The following is a 20,036-nucleotide window of genomic DNA, read 5'->3' as shown; positions in this document are numbered from 1 at the left end:
TATCTTAGAAGCACAATCAAAAAGTTGTTGTCTTTTTTTTATAAAAATTTTTAAATTGCCATAAGTAGGTACCATAACTTTTTAGTTTTCGCGCAACATTAGGTATGACCATCAGATTTTTTTTTAGAAAATACATAAAATTTATACTTTTAAAATAATTCTTGAAGCTTAACTCGATAATACTTCGACAATCTCATTGCAATTTTTTCAGTTATCAAAATGAAGAAAACCCCTCTTTACGTTTCAAAAAAGCAATTATTCACGTGTTTCTTATTGAAGCTCACACTACTAAAATATTTCGACCAAGCTCATAAATCCTTCGAAATTTATTGAAAGATGTGCTTCAAGTATGCAACAGCGTCTAACTGTTCTGACGTATCGTCGAAGTCTCCACATTGTAACCGCCGAAACGTAAAGGTTGCTCATAATTCAAACAGGTTTCAGTGCTATATAGTTTTTATGTTATTACTGGTATTACCCAACAATTTCTATGAATCTATAGTAACTTTACCTTTTTCACCAAAAAATTATGCACAAAATGTGTGCTAAAAGAGAATGCTATTGCTAAATATCAAAATAAATCAATAAAATTTCTTCTCCAGGTGAAGCTAGATTTAAGTGTTAACTATGAATTTATTAATTTTGTAATATACTACTAAGAAAAATGTAACAAATCGTATCCAGCACTTCTGAGAATCATAATCAATAAAATTTATAATTAACTGACGCAAAATAAATGACAATAACGCTGATTAAAAATAAAAAGCACCTCATAATAATTCCTTCTATAAAACAAGAAATAAACATGGATCTTTTTGTTATTTCTGCATTAACGTTCACGCCTGAATACTTTCGCTTAGGCAACACATTATACACATTATAAGCAATTTTGATTAATCTATTGAGCTTTTTAAATTAGCAATCACAGTTACTAAATACAACAACACAAAAATCGCACTGTGTAAAAATTGACAATAAAATGCAAACAAATTAGAAATAATTTATTTAATCCTTAAACGAATATAAAGAAAATAAAATAATAAATAGGTAGGTCGCCTTAAATAAGTGCTCAAACTGCCCGTCGACTGACAGATAATCTTCGAAACTATGGACCGATTCATGTGAAATTTTATAGGTACGTATGTTACGAAATGTATGTGGGCCCTGGTTTGATCTTAGGTATTTCCAAACCTTTTTACTTCCAGAATTTCTGAATGTAAGCTAAGGAAGTGTTGTAATACATGTTTTTTTTTTATCTCTACAGTATAACAAAACGGGTTTCCGTTTCCGCCTACCTGTTTGTCGTCTGCCGTTCTCCTCGACTAGGAAGTGATCCAATCTCATTTCTGTCCCTCTCTTAGCTTTGACGTCGTTCATTGCCTTTAACGCTGTTGTTCTAGCTAGTAATATGAAATATCTATTCGTATTATTTTCCTGTGTATCTTTAAATTCACTCTCGTTCTTTGTGACAGTTACCTTATGCATTGTGTGTACCATTTCGATTATAAAGGGTTTATCACCCATATTTTCAACCCCTCTTTAATAGTTGGACTTGTAAATCCTGATTATTTTCAATAAAATTCTCCAGTGTTTCCTTGATTTTAAAGTACTTAATTTCCCCTCTTATCTCGCTCCAGTTGTTCTATTCTTTCATTTTCCTCTCTTAAATCTCCCCATATTCTCTTTTCAAGTCTTTATCAACTTCCAACGTTATCTTCGTTCATTACGTAGCGATTCCATTCATCATTTCTTCATTTTTGTCCATTATCTCTTGCATCTTCTTAATAATTAATTCCTCACCTTGGTTTTTGTTTTTATTTGGCGATCTTTTTGTTATTTTGCTTGCTTCTTCTTCGCATGTGTTTTTCTGTACGCTCCGTCACTGGTCATCATTGTACGCACTGGATCGACACCCAGTTTTTCAGTTATTGTTTGTTTATCCTTAGCTTTCTGCTGGTGAATTTTGTTCATGTTGCAAAGTCGCACTTTTAATATATCACACTAATTAATATATTCAGTTAGCACTAGTACAATCATTTATCCGTCACGAATCTCACTTTTTCATGTTATGTTTTATACTGCTTTAATCCCGTACCTGCTAATAATAATTTTTGTTCAAATTGGGTGTTGGTAGTTTTAAATTTTTCTTTAGAACTCGCATTAACTATAGTACTTTTAAAACAGGATCGTTAACTGGATAAAGAAAATTTTGTAACTCTACTTACGGTTTTGTGAAGAATTAATACCTTCAGAGTTTCCGAATAAATTTGCCATAATACAATTTTCATAATACAATTTTTGTTGTCGTTTGTTACATAAGCTGCTAAAAGTAAAACCGTTTAGGAAATGATGAAGTTTTAATTTGTATGAACCCAAGAAATTATTTAACTACTAACTAAAGACTTACTTTACTTTTTTTTTACAAAAGCTCAATTATTGGAAAACGTTTCTTTAAAGTCTAGTAATTAATATTTATATTAAAATTCCATTAACTGAAAGACAGAATTCGACTCTGGGGAACACAAATGAATTTTTTATATTATTCTCTTTTGATCTAGCGACACTACGAGTATTTCCAACGCTTTAATATAAAATTCACTGAAACGAATAATTATAGGTTTGTTAAAGAACGCCCATTCGAAAACTCGAAAGTAAAGAATAAAAATGAATCAACCACTAAAAATGAACACAGTATTCGACATGACGGACATCATAACAGACAGTTTTAAAACAACATTAACGATAATGAGATATATCGGTTTATTCTATGACGAAAAACAGGCCAAAATCTTAAAAATCTGGTCTTTGTCTTTGTATCTGTCGGTCGTGTTAGGGACAACATTGGCTTTTGTTGGGTTTCTAACCCAAAAAACCGACGATATTATGCAAATAAATCAGATGGTGGTATTTTTAGTATCGTCGGCAGCGATTTGTGTGAAAGTGTTATTGTTTCTGGTAAATGGTTCAAGAATGAAAAAGTGTATTGAATATTTTGGAGACCACCGTTTTGCCCCCAAGACAAACGAAGAAAAAATAATTATAGACGATTGCCATCGAGTTTGTAAACGAAATTTTAGGATATACGGCAGCATATTGTTTGTTGCTGATATTTGCTGGAACATTTTGCCTTTCTTTGAGAAGAAACCAAGACTACCTATAAATATTTGGTTACCTTATGAAATAACAATTAAACCGGCGATTTTTTATACAACGTACTTCTACGTTGTTACAGGTAAGTACAAAATTTGCGTGAATATAAAATTTTATTTTGGATATACTTATGTAGTAATGATTTATTTTGGAGTTGTTACTACAATGTTAGAACCACTGTTAGGGGGCTTAGCATACCATGCGACAAGTCAACTCAAAATACTGAAGCACAATTTAAGCAGTCTTGACAAATATCGAATACCAAACGATTATGACTGTTTTTCTGGTTATGGAATTTTATCTAAAGCATTAAAACAGTGTATAGTTCGTCATAATAACATTCTGGAGTAAGTATACAAAATTCGTGGCTTCATATGTTGTATTCTAAATTTTAGATTTATTATGGAGTATGAAAACTGTTTCTCCTGGTGTACGTTTTGTCAAATTGCGGGCACCACGATCGGATTGGGATTTTGTTGTATTGGCTTGACAATGGTAAAACAAAAATTAATATAAAAGATTTGTTAAAATAAATTTCAGGTTTCTCCTACTAGCGTCAATGCTGTTATGTTTGTCATGAGTTACGTAGTCATATCTTTTCAATTATTTTTTTACTGTCATTATGGCACATTGTTATACGAGGAAGTAAGTAAGTCGAATAGAAGATTTGTATTACATGTTCCTTTTTTAGAATGAAAAATTAATGAGCGCTATTTATATGAATTCTTGGTATGAATATGATGTTACTGTAAGAAAAATATTGTTAATCATTATGGAACGTTCAAAATCGCAGATAACTTTAACTGCTGGAAGGGTAATAGAACTGAAGTATCAAACGTTTATTTCGGTATGTATATTTTTTATATAATTTGAAATTTTATTAAATGTTTTTATTCATATAGGTGCTGAAAACAAGTTACTCTTTGATTGCAGTTATGAACAATTTTCACTAATTAAGGCACACGTATATTCTAGCAAATTTAACACCACCAGAATTTGAGTTTCTATTTAGATTACTCTTAAAACTCAAATGAATGATATTTTTAATATGTGCTTAGTTTTGTTTGCAAACATTGAAACATCCAATTTGTACAAGAGGTTTCACCTAGAATTTACCTCGTTTTCCAACTTTGTGTTGAAGATGATGACTCCTGAAATGGAAATACCTATCTACTATTAAAAAATTAAGCCTTTTTCTTGAATATTTCTGAATAAAGTTTTTGTTTTGCAAGAAATTGTGTAGCTAAGTTTTTAAAAATATTTAAACAAATTGATGCAATTCGTACAGTTTGTTCTGAGAGAGACAAATAATAGCAAGCGTTGGTGCTATTTTTAAGTGCAGAGACAACGAGAGAGTTCTCGTGAAGAATCAGGCTTTTGCAAACAAAATACCACAACCTAATATGCGTAAAGATACTTAATTACAGAAAATGCCAATGAATAATTATTAGGAACCATACTTGGAAGTTACTTGAAGAATGCATTGTTGTAAAACTTTTTTTTCCACTAGTAGCATTACAATGGCTAATTGTCGACTTGTCTAGAGGTCTGTAATTTGGAAAATTGTGAACCTTGGTCAATAATGTAAACGTGAAGTTGGCCACCTAATGTGACAACTGTCCACAACTGAGACATAACCTGAAAACGATCATTTTGGAAAATTTGCTTTTAAATTATGCCCTGGAATGATTTCCAAACCCTGAATTGATTATAAATTGAGGATAAATTGGTGAAACAAAGTTGATGAAGTTGATGGGAGTGAAAATGAAGTTTACGGGACTGAAACTGAATCATGGTTCCGATTTGGTTTGACTTGATTTGCCGTAGATGAGCTTTGGACGATTTCGGCGATTTTTTTTTATTGAAGATCGAGCCGTCGTTGTATCCTTCTGCTATGCTGGAGGATTTCCATTCCCCGTGTCGCTTTAACGATAAAAGGTCCATACATTTTTCAGCCAAATTTGTCGCGGTCGCGTAAGTACGACGGAATGAGGAGGGGTACATGATGGTTCACTTTACAACATTTTTCACACAAAAATTTATTAAAAACGGGAAATATGGAGGAAATTAAAACAAAAGTTCTGGACCATTTCTGGATTGTCAAAAAATAATAAAATTCCAAAGCTTACTAAAATGACGTGAGTACACGTTTTTATTGATGCACTTCAGAAAAAACATTTTGAAAATTCGCAAACCTCAAATGGGCTACTAGTGGAAAAAATAGTATATTAACCACGTTTGTGAAGCCAATTCTAGACCTCGCGCTTTAGAGCCCTCGACGCTGCGCGTCTCAGGTTTTAATTTGCGCTCGGTCTAGAATGTCTGTCTTCACAACCTTAGTTAATAATATACTATTATAACCTTACACCAAATTAGGAGGTTAGATATTATATGAAACTGCCTTAGTAAGAACGAAAGACATTTTTTTTGATTAGTTGTAAAGTCACAACAAATTTTTTTTTCTTGTGAATAGCCAACAATAGTTCCAATTGATTGTTAAGTCTGGAATTTATATTACGATGCTACCAAATACATGGCTCATGTAGCTTAAGTGGTCTGATGCTGATTTCATTAAATGAGAAAGATTTTTTCGAGAAAATGTTGATAAGGAAATTCAAAAAGGATTGGTAAACGATAGAACAGCAACATTCCAAGAGACGGAAATTGCGAACATAAACCTATGATATTCGTAAAAGTTTTAGCAACTATATTAATGGACAATGAAAAAAGTAACTTACCAAAAAATATTGCTATTATTTGTATTTTCACACATTTAGAGCGAATTTCTTTAATAAAATAACTTAAAAGAATATATAAGTTTTTAATTCCTAGTCAATTTAACCGCAACTACAGCTCTAGATATGACAAATTTTCAACAACTCTTGTATTAAAAGGTGCAGTGCCATGAGAAAAAAAATGTTGAAAGTTGTTTCGACAGAACTTTCCTCACCCCTGGAGTACAATGAAACATACCCAGCATTTTCGAAAAATTTTTGATATTACGAATTTTATTTTTTTTATGCGACCCCCGTAAGTTGAAGTAAATATAAATAAATATGTAACGTTACAGTAAAAAAAAACTCAACACGGATTCATAAACTACACTATATTATTTCTTCATCAATTTTTTGGGGGGAGTTAAGTTATTTTGATAAAAATTTACCATGTTTTTGATAATACAATTCTAAAACAATTGCAAGATTTCAAAGTATTCGCTTTTGTAGATTCAAAACTAAATTGCAAAATGTTGTTTACTTAATTTAGATTTTTTTTTTCAAAAAAAATTTGGACGTTTCAGATAACAACTCAACACGGATTCATAAACTACACGTGTAGGACTATGTTATTTGATATGATTTAAAATCCATTCATTATTACTATGAAGTGACATCATCATATATAAAATTTGACAAAAATCTGTCGGGTAGTTTGGAGATTATCTGTCCAACAAAAATTGATACAGAGGGCGAACGGGCAAACAGACAGCAAGACAGAGAGGTAGACAGACGGAAACGGAAGGCCTATTTTTTCGTACTCTAGGGGTCATGATGTCATGACCCTTCCTGAAAATATGAAAACGACAAGTTGCCCAATGGACTCGAACCTCAGAAAGCAAAAAGTGGTCGCACAGAATTTCTCTCGGGACATACAGTCCAATAAATCCAGCTTCTTTGAAAAATTATCCCAAGAGGAATGTTAGTACATTAAACCAATTAATTAAAAAACAACCACCCATAAAAACGGTTTGATTCTTGATTTTTTAAAATTCGCATTTTTTCTGTTGTTTTTTTTGTACGTGTGCATTAACCTGGAGTCAAAATTAGTTGGTTCTTTTCGAGATCTCACAGAGATTGGTTTTATTTTCCTCGAAGAACTGTCAGGTTACATTTTTTATTTAATGTTCTTTAAGTTATTAGTTAATTTTAAGCATATTTCAGCGTGAATGTGGTATTGTAAGCCGAAAAATGATTCGTTCTTGCCTTAATTGTAATACTTAAGAGATTTGTCGAAAATACACTACTTAGTAGATTATGTAAATTTCAACTGTAACACTGTAGATATCATGAAGTTAAGTAAAATTACGAAAAAAGATGTTTGGAAATTTTATTTCTGTTAACCTCTCGTTATATATTGAAAAATATCTAGATAATAGCAGTAACAGTATCATAAGCAAAAAGTTCCACCAGAAAATCAAACGCGCGGATTTCGCGTCACGTGTCCGAAGTCGCCCAATATGAGCACTCCGCTATCGAATATCCTAGTGAATTGTGAAAGCTCTGCTTATATTAGGATAAAAAGTTGTTCTGCAATTTATATTTTTTGGGAAATTTTTGATACCATGGGGCAAACCTCAAGGCAGACTTATAAACCACAATTTCAGGAGTTTGTTATTTTATAAAATTTAACTCCTATTTGCCAATAATTGTGAGGGTGAGTAGACACATTTTGGATAGTGATGTTCCTAAAATACACATAAAATTCGACAACAATCGGTCTACTAGTTTATAATAAACACAAACCAACAAACGACAGACGACAGAGAGGGAAACGGACGACCTATTTATTCGTGCCCTAGGGGCCATGAAACGTCGAGAAAACATGAAAGGAAAGACCCTGTTGCAATACTTCCTTAGCTTACGCTCGAAAAGTATCAATTAAATGTTAAATATAAACCTTTGAATATAAAGGTAGAAATTACGTGTCAAAATTTGAAATACGTATTTTGAAAATTACCATGTAACCAGTGGTAGAAAACGTACTACAACATTATGTTGAAATATACTTTCCTGATGAATGAAGCGACAAATTTTGACTCTAACTTATAGACATTTGTGGAATTATATCATCTTTATAACATGAGCAGTAAAATTTTATATGAAGGGAGGAGTGCAATGGTTTGCCAATCTATGTCAAAATGGGAAAAATCAACACGTGAAGTCGATTACTGACATCAAACAACTGATCTACATTTACAGTCATCGCAGATTTTATAACTAAAATAAAAAATCAAATGTAATTTTCCTTTCAAACTACCAGCAGAGTATTCTTTTCGGCATTTTGAATAAAATTTCACGATTTTTTAAAATTTTGTTTTCGGTGGATTAATGTTTTTACTGACTGAATGAAATGTGTAACTGTTCTTAAAACATTTGATGTGAAAATTTTAGGAACAGAAAAAATTATTGTATTTTGTTCGTATATATTAATACCACTTTGTTTTGAGTAAATTTTCTACGTATAAAAGTAAACAAACATATGCTGTTTGAAACGTTAACAGTTATACACATTTCAATGTCGATAAAAATTTTGAAAATTTTAATTTTTTTACAACCACTATAATATTTTTCCTGTGTTAGGAGACGTAAATAGAAAAATGAAAGGATATCATTTACCCTATACAGAAACGATTGCATAATTAAACAAGTCAAACGATTCTATGATGTCCGACCTTAATTGTACTAGTCTTCTCATCTGAACATGTCCTTATCTAACTAGGTAGTACTGCACCGGTACTACTTCCACGCACAAATTTTTAAACTGATTACCTCTGAATAACCACGATCTCGCGTCCTATTTTAAACTGTAGTTGGCGCTGAGTTTTATTAAGTTTAAAGTGCGCGTGCAACAATATTTGGAAGGGCTGTTCTTGCACGTTATGGTGATTGGGACCGAATGTTCAGATGAGAAGACTAATACAATTAAGGTTGAACGTCATAAAATCGTTTGGCCTGTTTAATTGTTAAAACGTCTTCTCATCTGAACATTTCTTCATCTAACTAGGTAGACGTTTAAAGAAATATTGTTGTGCATCTGAAAAGTATGTATACATATACGCGTACACAGAAAAAAACTAATAAACTATATTATGTTTATCAAAAAATGGACTGCAGAAATGGAGTCTGAAAAGGTTATGTCAGTAGAGCAAAGGCAGAACGGTGAGAATTAAATGTGCCATACCTGTGTGCCGATGTATCCAGTAAGTGTTGAAAGAAACTCAAGATTTCAACATGTGTAGCACATAATAGAGTTACTCCTTTCTGAATACAGTAAGACCACCACAGTTTGTACGTGACTTTATGCTGTTTTAATGTGATTGGAGCAAAGGAATTTATCATTGTTTCGATGATTGACTCTGGCAAATTTCGTTGCTTATATGCCTGCCGGAGACAAGTGCTGTTGTGAACATAAGGGAATTTGCCAGTGGGTGAACTAGACTGAAAGGAGAAGAAAGTAGTTGAGAACTAGGTCCCAAATATATAGGATTAACAAGTAACATTTTTGGAACAGTGGGTACTACGGTTGAGTGGGCCATTGCGGAACTACCAAGATACTCTCTGCTTTATCAAGAATTATCTTATGTAATATTCTCAATATAAGCGATAAAGGTGGAAACGCATAGAAAAAGCATTGGCTCCATGACAGCTAAATGTGTCAACCGCTAGCGAACCGGTGTTTAGAGACCAGGATACATATGTCGTGCATTTATGGTTTAGGTAGGATGCAAATAGGTCTATCTCTGGACTACCAAATGTCGCTGTTATGAATCGATACGCCTTTTCAGGTAGTTCCCATTCTGTTTCTTTCGACAGAGACCGAGATACATGATCTGCTAAGTAGTTATCTTTAAAACTTAAGGCGGCCACACACAGAGAGGGAAGACTGCGCAATCAAATGTGTGCACGCTTGTCGTAAGTTATTACATTGCATTTGTATTATACTAGCGGAACCCGGCAGACGTTGTCCTGCTTGTGTATATATTTACTTTGTATATATGTGGATATAAATGTATGGTCTGGAGCGCAGAATGTGTTGTAGAAAACTGAATAATAAGATAACTCATATTGATGCTATTCCATTTATTTTCATTAGTATACACAATGTACACATTTTTGTATTAGTAATTCACGTGAATGAACAAAATTTTTGACTATTGTATTCGCTATATATGCTAGTCCAACAGGTATAAGGTTATATGACCATTATAAAAGTAGTTGACCGCAAATAAGTACCCCCTTTGTGTGGTTCGCACTAAGCTTACCGGTTGGCAATAAATCGTCTTCTCAACATTTCTTGCTCATATTTAACAGGGCCGGCTTTCAAAGCGAGTGGTGATTTCGGAACCCTCAGCGGCTGCAGGTAGTAAAGAAATAGTGGAGTGGTGGATTTACATATTTAGTGAAAGCCGCCCCTGAACGAAACCACAACAGCCGGTCGAGCTCCATTGGACACGTTATTTACGACCCTAAAACCTTTTCTATTGTAAACAACTTAACTTCGACACAATGGGATGATTTTATGATGGCCATATAACCTTATAGCTTTTGGTCCACTATAACTGAAACAACTTGAACACATTTTAATCAATACTAACATCTATCGTAACGCTAGTGGGTAAACAATATTTTTGGTTTTTCGATTTGGTGTATAGACGTACAAAGTTTTTGGAATTCCTACTCTGGAGCAAGCAACATACAGTTGACCATGCGAAAAACATGGATTTCCTAAATTTAATCCGGCAACGCGCAGAGACTGCCCTTGGGCTTTGTTGATTGCCATCGAGAAAGCAAGACGCACAGGAAACTGTAGTCGTTTGAATGTAAAGGGCAAATCATTACGAACCATTGGAATGCGCGGAATCAGTTTGATTTTTTGGATGGCATTTTCAATAATCTCTAGTAATTCACTCTTTGTTATTACTGAGGATTGTAGACAGTGAACATCACTAATGATTTTATTTTGCGGTCAATACGATTTTTGTTGTAATACCAACGAAAACAATGCTGTCATTGGTGCCGCCATATATCTAATACTTGCTAACTCTTCAGAAGTAACATAGAAACGGTGTTCACGGACAAAGGGAGACGGAAGATATTGTTTTCTGTCTAGAAAAGTACCGAGGGTCTGTGCGCACGTACACAAAATAGAAGCGAACGTATGAAATGTCAAAACACATCTAGTCACGTTATCGACTAAAAATCAAGCAAGTACGAGTATATGAGCAGTACTGTTTGGTACTATAGAGAGACAAAGAGGTCCGATGTATTGCTCTGCCGTTGTGTTTTCGGACTCTTTTGAGGCCTGATAGCAATATAGTAGTATTAGATATATGGGTGCCGCTGATTCTCTAAGTTCATAATACTTTAACAGAGAGGTTGATGTGCTGCAGTGCCATCTAGTGGCAAGTTACAGCAAAATCGATGACGCGAAAATATTCTCCATGGTCAAATACCAACGTATATCAATTTTCATGAGGATCGGTTGATTGGTATAGAAGTTGATGTGTTGTAGCACCATCTAGTGGCGAGTTACAGCAAAATGGATAGGGCGAAAATATTCTCCATAGTCAAATGCCAACGTGTACCAATTTTTATGAGAATCGGTTGAACGGTGTAGAAGTTAATGTGCTGTAGCGCCATCTAGTGGCTAGTTACAGCAAAGCGGATACCACAAAAACCTTCTCCATGAAAAACCACTTACATGTCCCAAATTTCATGGTGATCGGTCAAACGATTTCGGAGTCTATCGATCACAGATATATATACCAACATCCATTTTTATATATATAGATAAAAAAAAAAACAATTGTAAAATAAGTCGGTCGTCATTTAAAAATACGACGCTAATGAATGAAAACTCAAGCGTGCAGCGATTTGTCTCCACACACACTGAGTTTTCCCCGCACAGTTATAGCTGTGCACGATAACAACAGACTGCACATGCCAAATGCTTCCCCACACACTAGGAGTTTTAACTGTACCCCGTGGCACGTACGTTCAAGTCTTGACTCTCCTCTCTGTGTATGTGGCTGCCTTAAAGGCAGGAAAAAGTATTAGAACCCCGAAAGGAAATAATTGACAGTACCAGAAAAGTGTCTGCAAGCGGTAACGTGGTACGTGGAAGCGCACAAATGCAATAATGACGCGCAGCGTCAACTAGAGCCTAAAATAGGAAGCGAGGTCGCGATTATTCAGAGGACGTGATCAGTTTAAAAATTTGTGCGTGGACCTAGTACCGGTGCAGTCCTACCTAGTTAAATAAAGAAATGTTCAGATGAGAAGACGTTTGTACAATTAACGATTTATATTTTGAAAGATATTAACAATAATGTTACTGAGGTACACAGAGATCATAGTTTCTTATAGAATTTACTTTATATAGTCACATAATGAACTTAAGACATAAAAAACTGGTCTAAAGTTATTTAGATATAACTTCTCTCACCCTTGGAATACAAATGAATAACAAATGAACAAAATTCGATCCTTCGATAAGTTGCAAGTTAAATTTTACGAATTTGGTTTTTTTATGATAACTCCTATTAAATTAAAATAAAGATATACTTAACCGTTAAAGTAAATGTAACATGCTAGCCATGTTTCAAGCGAGTTTTCTATAAACAAAATGTGATGACGTCATCATCATTTTCGTAAGGATTAATAATAACAATACTGTATACTCAAATTTTCGATTAAATGGAGTGAGCCGTTGTTGACTTGCTCAATAAAATAGTTTCGTTAATTTTATGGGGTCACCCTATAATAAATAATTCTAAAACATATAAACGTATTGATAAGCCAAAGTATAGATTTGGAGATGACGTGATTAATTTTGTGGGAGGTATTAAATGGATCAATTGTGATGAACTACTTACCACATTTATGCTAACCTTAAAGCGTTTACAAAATGTCAGACCATTCGATTTTGCAAATTCAAAGTTAAATTGCAAAATGTTATTCGATTTTTCCAAAAATTTGTCTAGGGCAAAAATTCACATGGATTCATAATCCACAACTGCAGGAGTATCTTACTTAATAAAATTTGAATAAGATTTACTATTGTAAATTTTGGAGATGACGTTATCCCGTTGGGATGATTAGCCAAATTTTGGTTAGCAAAATCAAAATCCTGCTCCACTGAAATTATGCCTCATTATGACGGTTCTCAATTGTCATGAATATTATTTGTAACCTGTCATTTAAAGTTGTTGTTTTTATTGTTTTAACGTTTTTCAAATGTGAATTACAGTAATTCTCGTTGATCTAAGCCAAAAACAACAAAACAGTCGTTCTCAAAACTCTTGGTAGTTGTGTACGAAAAGTTTGCTTTTGTGCTATGAAGCGAAGACTGTGAAAATGGTTTATTCTGCTGAACAAGACACTATCATTATCTTGTTACGGCAATGGAACTTCGTAAAGGAAGAGTGTGTGTGTTATGTAACGGCTTGTAAGTAAGAATATCTGACCAAATACCGTGATTTAATAATTCAAGAAACATCGTTAGACGCTCACATTAGAGATGTAATCAACAGATTTGTTTGAGGTGGCAGTGTCAACAAAGAGAAATCTTGTGGAAGACCTTCAGTATCTGAGGAAGTTGTTGATGGTTTGAGACGACTTGAGCAGAATCCAAAACATCTTTGACAAAATTTCTTCAACAATCAGGAATTCCTGTTGCAACATGAAATTGAACACTGGGCATTGACGAAAGAATTACAGAACATTTCTGAAATTAAAAAGAAAGTGAACATGTGCCTTGAAAAAAATGGTGAACATTTTCCATAATTACTGTGATGTTTAACCGCAATAAATTTGCTTCTTTTTATTGTAATGAATTGGTTTTATTTTTTAAAAAGATATGAAGCATTTAGGCAACCAGTTGTACAGATACGTGTGATCTTTGTCATGCGTATCGATATTTATTCGACAGACAATCTGCGAAATTCCTGGACCTATTGTTGTCAAATTATATAATATGTATGTTAACAATATCGTGTACATCTTAAAACTCTAACCCAAATTTGTCTGATCATCCGTGCTAACAATGTGATGTCACCTCAAATTTCGCCTAGTAAATGTAATTTAAATTTCATAAAATTGCGCACTGACTTGTACATTACAACATTTCTAACTTTTCCAACAATTGAAATATTTGATTTTTAAAATTTTGTTTTTTATTTTATGAAAATACCTCAAAACGAAAGTATGTAAAGAAGTATACTATGCGTATGCTTCAAGTGCTTTTCCGTTTCAAGATATTGTGATCATCAAAATTTTAGAACACATTATATCAATTTTGATAGGTGCAGTGTACAATAACAATAGTAACAGTACTTTACTATCTGAGTTTCGGAAATTGTCTGTCTGATACAAGTTATCCTAGACAAACGACCTACAGACAGACAGATGCAAAGACGGTATCGGTAAACATATTTTTCATATTTTATCTGTTATGATGATTTATGAAAAGTCTAGAAAATATGAATGTAGGCGTTTACCGGTTGGACCCATTACAATATTTCCTTAGCTTACGTTGGGGAAGTAAAAAAGGGAAAGAAATTACAAAAAAGACAAATTCCGACAGCATCTTTTCCTAAGATATTTGTCAAATGAGCATATTTGGTAAATAGTGCCCTAAAAATGGAATAGAGTCGTGCTGGTGACATGGGCAACTCCAAGAATTTCTTTAATTGATAAAATAAATATACATATAATGAGATAGCAATTTCAGTGTCATTCTCGGCTCCAAAATTATTGTAAATATTAATCATATTTCTCGAAGGAGGGGTCGGTATTAAACAGCAAAAAAGCAGCGCTTTCTTGTATGGGTCGACGTTTCACTTCTTCAGGGTTAATGATTCTTTTAACACGTGTGTTGTCATATGATTAAAATATAACCAGATTTATTCGTTTGTAAACTTAGGAACTGCTTCTGCTGTCTTAACGTATGTAACTCGAAAGCAACCTTTCCTTTTAGAGTTACAATCAAACAAATTTCATTTACCATTGTCAAGGTGTTGAAGACTCCTCTTAAATTATTTCAGTAGGACACAGAGCGGTTAAAAAAGGAGTATAATAACCTCAAAGGAAATTTTGACAAATATGACATCTTATCGGTCTATTTTTATGAAATATTTGATTACTAAATCAGTTGGCATTCCCTCTACAACGTCTTAGCAATAATTCACTCTGGAAATTTAAAAGCCTGAAATACTAGAATCTATACCGTAACAATGCTACGCATACACTTATCGTTTCATCCATAATTAATAAATTTAAAGTTGCAAGTAATTGAACGGCAAGGAAAAAGAATTCAACTTAAATAAAAAATGAAACATAAAAGTGAATAACAATCAGCATAATAAATTAGTTCACTTTACATTAAGCGGTCTCAGGCATTAATACATAAATAATGTATCTATCTTGAGTCCTGTAATTAAGAGAGATGCGTCTAACATAAAAGAGTTGAAACAAAGCAACTCTCCGCAATCCTGCAGAGACCGCCATGACAAGCATTATAACAGATAGTTTTCACTTAACCATATTAATTCTCCGATGTGTCGGCTTGTATTATAACGGTAAACAATCTTTAGCGATGAAAATCTGGAAATACTCAGTATATTTGCTATCAGTTGTCATGGTAGTTCTTGCTCTCTTTAATCTTTTCGTCGAAGAAAACATCGACATGCTCCAGTTGAACCAGCTGGTGGTATTTTTAGCCGAAGCTTCATCTGGGGTAGTAAAAATTTTGTTGTTCATGAAGAACGGTTCCAGAATTAAGAAATGCATCCACTTTTTTGGTGATCGACGTTTTGAGCCAAAAAACGAGGAAGAAAAACGAATCTTGGATGAGTGCGTCCGTTTGTGTCGGCGAAATGTGAAGATCATTGTAGGTGCGTTGGCTTTTACGGATGTTATCTGGAATATTTTACCACTTTGGAATCCGGCATCGGCGCTTCCTGTGAAAATTTGGCTGCCGTTTGAACTAATCCCAGGATCTCCGACTTTATACCTGGCGCGATTTTATGTTGCTATAGGTGAGTGTCAAACTTATTTAACTGTCCATCTTTGTTTTTTTTTCTTGTAGTACTTACATATGATGGAATCGTTACCACGTCACTGGAACCATTAATAGGAGGTTTAGCATACCATATTACGGCTCAAATTAAAATTTTAAAATATAATATAATTTACCTTGATGGCAATAATACAGCAAAAACTGAAATAGGAAACCGTTCCACTACTAACTATAAAAAAGTGCGTGAAAAATTAATACAATGCATAGCACATCATAACGATATTTTGATGTGAGCGCTATATAGCATACGTCCATCAAGATTTTAACGATAGTTAATATTTTAGTTTCGTTGCAGAATTCGAAAACTGCTTCTCTTGGTGTATATTTTGGCAACTAGCAGGAACTACTTTCGGGTTATGTTTTTGTTCAGTTGGAATGACATGGGTGAGTTAAATTTTAATCACAATAATATATATTGAAGGCTGTTTTCAGGTTTCTCCGACAAGCGTAAATGCCATGATGTTTTTTGTGACTTATGCTGTTATATCTCTGCAATTATTCTTTTATTGCCATTATGGAACACTTCTATACGAAGAGGTAATTTTTATGAAACTTTTAAAGTATTATAAAATAAAACAAAATCTAGTGCTTCGTTTATTTTCCATAAGTTGTCCTTTCATTAAATCAATTTGTGAACGTCAACTTATCAAAATAAATGTAGTTGAATTCAATAGTTTCCATTTTATTACTTTAGATATTTACATATATTAAACTTTGTAGAACAATGGACTAATAGACGCTATTTATATGAGTCCTTGGTACAAGTATGACGCTGCTACCAGGAAGATTTTTATAACCATGATGGAATGTTCAAAGGTATCCATTACTTTAACTACAGGAAAAATAATTACATTAACTTACGATACATTTACTTCAGTACGGTATCCCAGTTCACATTATTACACTAATGTAAGATGTAGAATTCTTTCTAGGTGTTAAAAACGAGTTATTCTTTGATTGCGGTTTTAAATAATTATCACTAATTTTAGTGCCTTTTCTAAGGAAATAGAATTTCGAGCCAGTTTTCGAAATGAATTAGTGAATATTAAAAAAAAATTATACTTCAAAGTAGTAAAAGTTAATTTATTTATTAATTTTATCAACTAAATTTATCGAGAAACAAAAAGGTATAAAAAGAAAGAGCACGCAATAGTACAAAAGTACAAACTTAACTTGCATAAATAGCACTATGTTTCTTTTTATTGCTAGACAAATTTTTCTAGTTTTTCTCTTGTGATAAAACTGACGAAGATTGAAAAAGTACATAGTCGCCAAAATTTTCTCTTTGAGAATAAATGTAACTTTCTAGATATGTAAGTATAGTTAATTCTAATAACTGAAATTCAAAATGTGGTAATTTGTCATTTATAGCAAGAAATATTAGATTTTGAAAGATATACACCGTAAAACTATGGAAATTTGTAGTGTTAAATACAAAGTAATGCACAAATAAAAGTAACATTTTTTTTAATTATTTTTCAAATTTACAACGAAATTTTATTTAAAACTTTGACTTTATATATTTGGACTTCAAACATGCATCAGTTTAGTTTGTCTCCTATTACCAATTTTGTGTGCCGTATGTCAGGGCTGTAGTGTATTATTTAGAAATAAAACATAATAAATCTCAGCTACAGGTGCATTGAACAACAGCAAATTCGATGAATTATAAATCTCAGTTCAAGTTAATAGTACAGTAAGATTTTTGAATATTTTTATAACACAAAAAGAAGATCATTTAAGGCTCTGTCGGACCGAGCCCGTATTTCTGTTTTCTAAATTATGCAACCAATTAAGCAAGCACTCTGGAGAATGTTGGAAGCTGTCAATCACTAGGTAGGTAGTTTGACTGTGCGGAAGCGGTCGCTTGGGACCTTCATAAAATTTTATTTAGGAGAAAAGATTAAAGAGATAAAAGCCTCGTATAACAGGGGTAGCATGTTTTTAGGTGCTAGGACCAGAAAATTTTTATATGTGAGTGTACAAAATAAATATTGCCTCACATACACACGTAATAAAATTTAAAAAAAAATACACCTCATAAATGTTTCAAAAATTGGAACTAGGCCTCTACAACAATGGAGAGTAGTATTATCTTAGAGGGATTCCAAAAATCAGTAGAAATGTGGGGGGAATTTATTCGAAAATTGTAAGTGTGCATGAAAAAATTCGAGACAATAAACCATACGGTCCAAACATTTGAATGCAAAAAGTTGAATGCCGGAACCACATATTGCGGAATTATTGCAATAAATTACGAGAACTATCAAAAACGTGTGGAGGAAATATTGATATGCGACCATAATATTTAAAAATTTCGTTAGTGCAATTGTAGGTGCAATAAAATTTCGCAAAGGGGAAGCAACATCATGGTAGGAAAAAATAAATAACTTGGAAAAAGATATTCTGAATGGTCCACGTTACATTTTTGGTGATCATTCTAAGTGTGAATCATACCTATTTTTGTGATAAAGCAGGAGTAATGAACAGTATACTTTTGGGCAAATTTTGGTTAGCGTTTTAAAATCTACACGATATTCCTAACAAATCGGAGATTATCTGCCTAATAAAAATCTATAGGTCATGAAATGTCGAGAAAACATAAAAGTAGTCAGTAGGCCCCCGATAGATTCGATTACACAACTTTCTTTGCTAACGATGAGGAATTAAAAATAAAATTCGTATAATTAAATTTTATAATTTTGCATTTTATAGAGCGTTTATTCCCATAACACCGAAAACAAAATATTTGTCGCCGCGTTTCGCCAACCACGTTGGCATTATCTAGACAAAGCTAAATTCTGTATTTTTTCGACTGTATTTCAAGGGCGAAGGAAGTTGTATAAGTAAGACTAAACCACATTTTTGTTCAACATTCAGTGATGTAATACACTTTACGTCGCTACAGCATCCAGATCACACTTGTTTACATATTTGGACGAATTATTATTATGTCTGGGCGCGACCGCGACGATCACTCCGCCGATAAGTAACTGATGCAGTACCTAAACAATATTCTTGTAAGGTTTCCGGGAGAAACTTTTTTATGCAATCATACTTTAGTTTTGTTTATTACATCCAGTGCTCTACCTTCGCTTACGCTTGGGAAGTAAAAATATGAATGCAATGATAAATCACAAGTAAAAACTCATCATATTTTGCACATTTTAGGTAGAATTTATTCGGCAAAATTTTGAAATGACGTCATCAATTTTTTGGAAGGAATAAACAGATATATTTTGACTAACAATTTACAATGCTTACAATAACTTTAAAACGTCTATAAGACTCCAAAGAATTCAGTTTTACGGTTCTTAATTTATTCATCAAAATAAATCGACTAATTCAGTGATTTTTTTTGACTCACTCTGTACATCCCTGTATAAGCAAGTCTAAAAAAATATGAAAATGAAATATGATACATTGCAAGTATAAACTGATATTTTTTGCATATATTAGGTAGGATTTATACGTCAAAATTTTCAGAAAACGTCATCAATTTTTTGGGGTTAATAAACAAATACATTTTGATTAAAAAGTTACCATGCTTCCAATAACTTCAAAACGTCTGCAAGATTTGACCGCATTTAGTTTTGCAATTCTTGATTTAATAAATAAAATAAATTGACTCAGTCATTAATTTTTTTAAGACGCCCTGTATAAGCAAATCTAAAAAATATCAATGCAGTGATAAATCACAAATATAGGCTCATCATATTTTGCACACTTAGGATTTATTTAGCAATATTTTGAGGTGACGTTATCATTTTTTTAGGGGGGATAAGCAAATACATTTTGAACAAAAATTTACCATGCTTATGATAACAGATTAATATTAATAATAATTATGATAGATTCTAGAGTAAAAAGAGATCGAACCATAAGAACTATCTTACGGAAAGATTTAGTCTTCAGTCACTTTTTTACTTCCCAAACGTAAGCGAAGGAAGTATTGTAATCGAGTCCGTCGGCCGACTACTTTTACGTTTTCTCAATCTTTTATTATTCCTAGAGTACGAAGAAATAGGTCT

At 32.9% G+C, this 20,036-nt stretch overlaps 1 protein-coding gene across 1 annotated transcript; it reads left to right on the top strand.

The window, feature by feature from the left end:
• Window positions 1-2,664: 2,664 nt before the first annotated feature.
• On the top strand, window positions 2,665-8,887 carry LOC135134657 (odorant receptor 94b-like). Its single transcript, XM_064063393.1, has 6 exons — window positions 2,665-3,232; window positions 3,287-3,497; window positions 3,546-3,645; window positions 3,691-3,795; window positions 3,842-3,997; window positions 8,738-8,887. The coding sequence occupies exons 1-6, from the start codon at window positions 2,665-2,667 to the stop codon at window positions 8,885-8,887; spliced, it is 1,290 nt and encodes a 429-aa protein (XP_063919463.1).
• Window positions 8,888-20,036: the final 11,149 nt, after the last annotated feature.

The sequence above is a fragment of the Zophobas morio genome, unplaced genomic scaffold (genome assembly GCF_036711695.1).
Source record: "Zophobas morio isolate AGI-343-1 ecotype UQ-CSIRO unplaced genomic scaffold, CSIRO_AGI_Zmor_V1 ptg000023l, whole genome shotgun sequence".
Taxonomy (NCBI): Eukaryota; Metazoa; Arthropoda; class Insecta; order Coleoptera; family Tenebrionidae; genus Zophobas; species Zophobas morio.
Note: the sequence above shows the minus strand (reverse complement) of the source record. Positions and strands in the feature narration are given on the sequence as shown.

What these genes read in the sequence shown, in the direction of transcription:
- LOC135134657 (XM_064063393.1), top strand. Translation starts at nt 2,665, where the DNA reads ATGAATCAACCACTAAAAATGAACACAGTATTCGACATGACGGACATC. An exon ending in GTACTTCTACGTTGTTACAG is followed by an intron (nt 3,233 to 3,286) that starts GTAAGTACAAAA and finishes ATACTTATGTAG; the next exon opens with TAATGATTTATTTTGGAGTT. An exon ending in AGTATCAAACGTTTATTTCG is followed by an intron (nt 3,998 to 8,737) that starts GTATGTATATTT and finishes TTTAAACTGTAG; the next exon opens with TTGGCGCTGAGTTTTATTAA.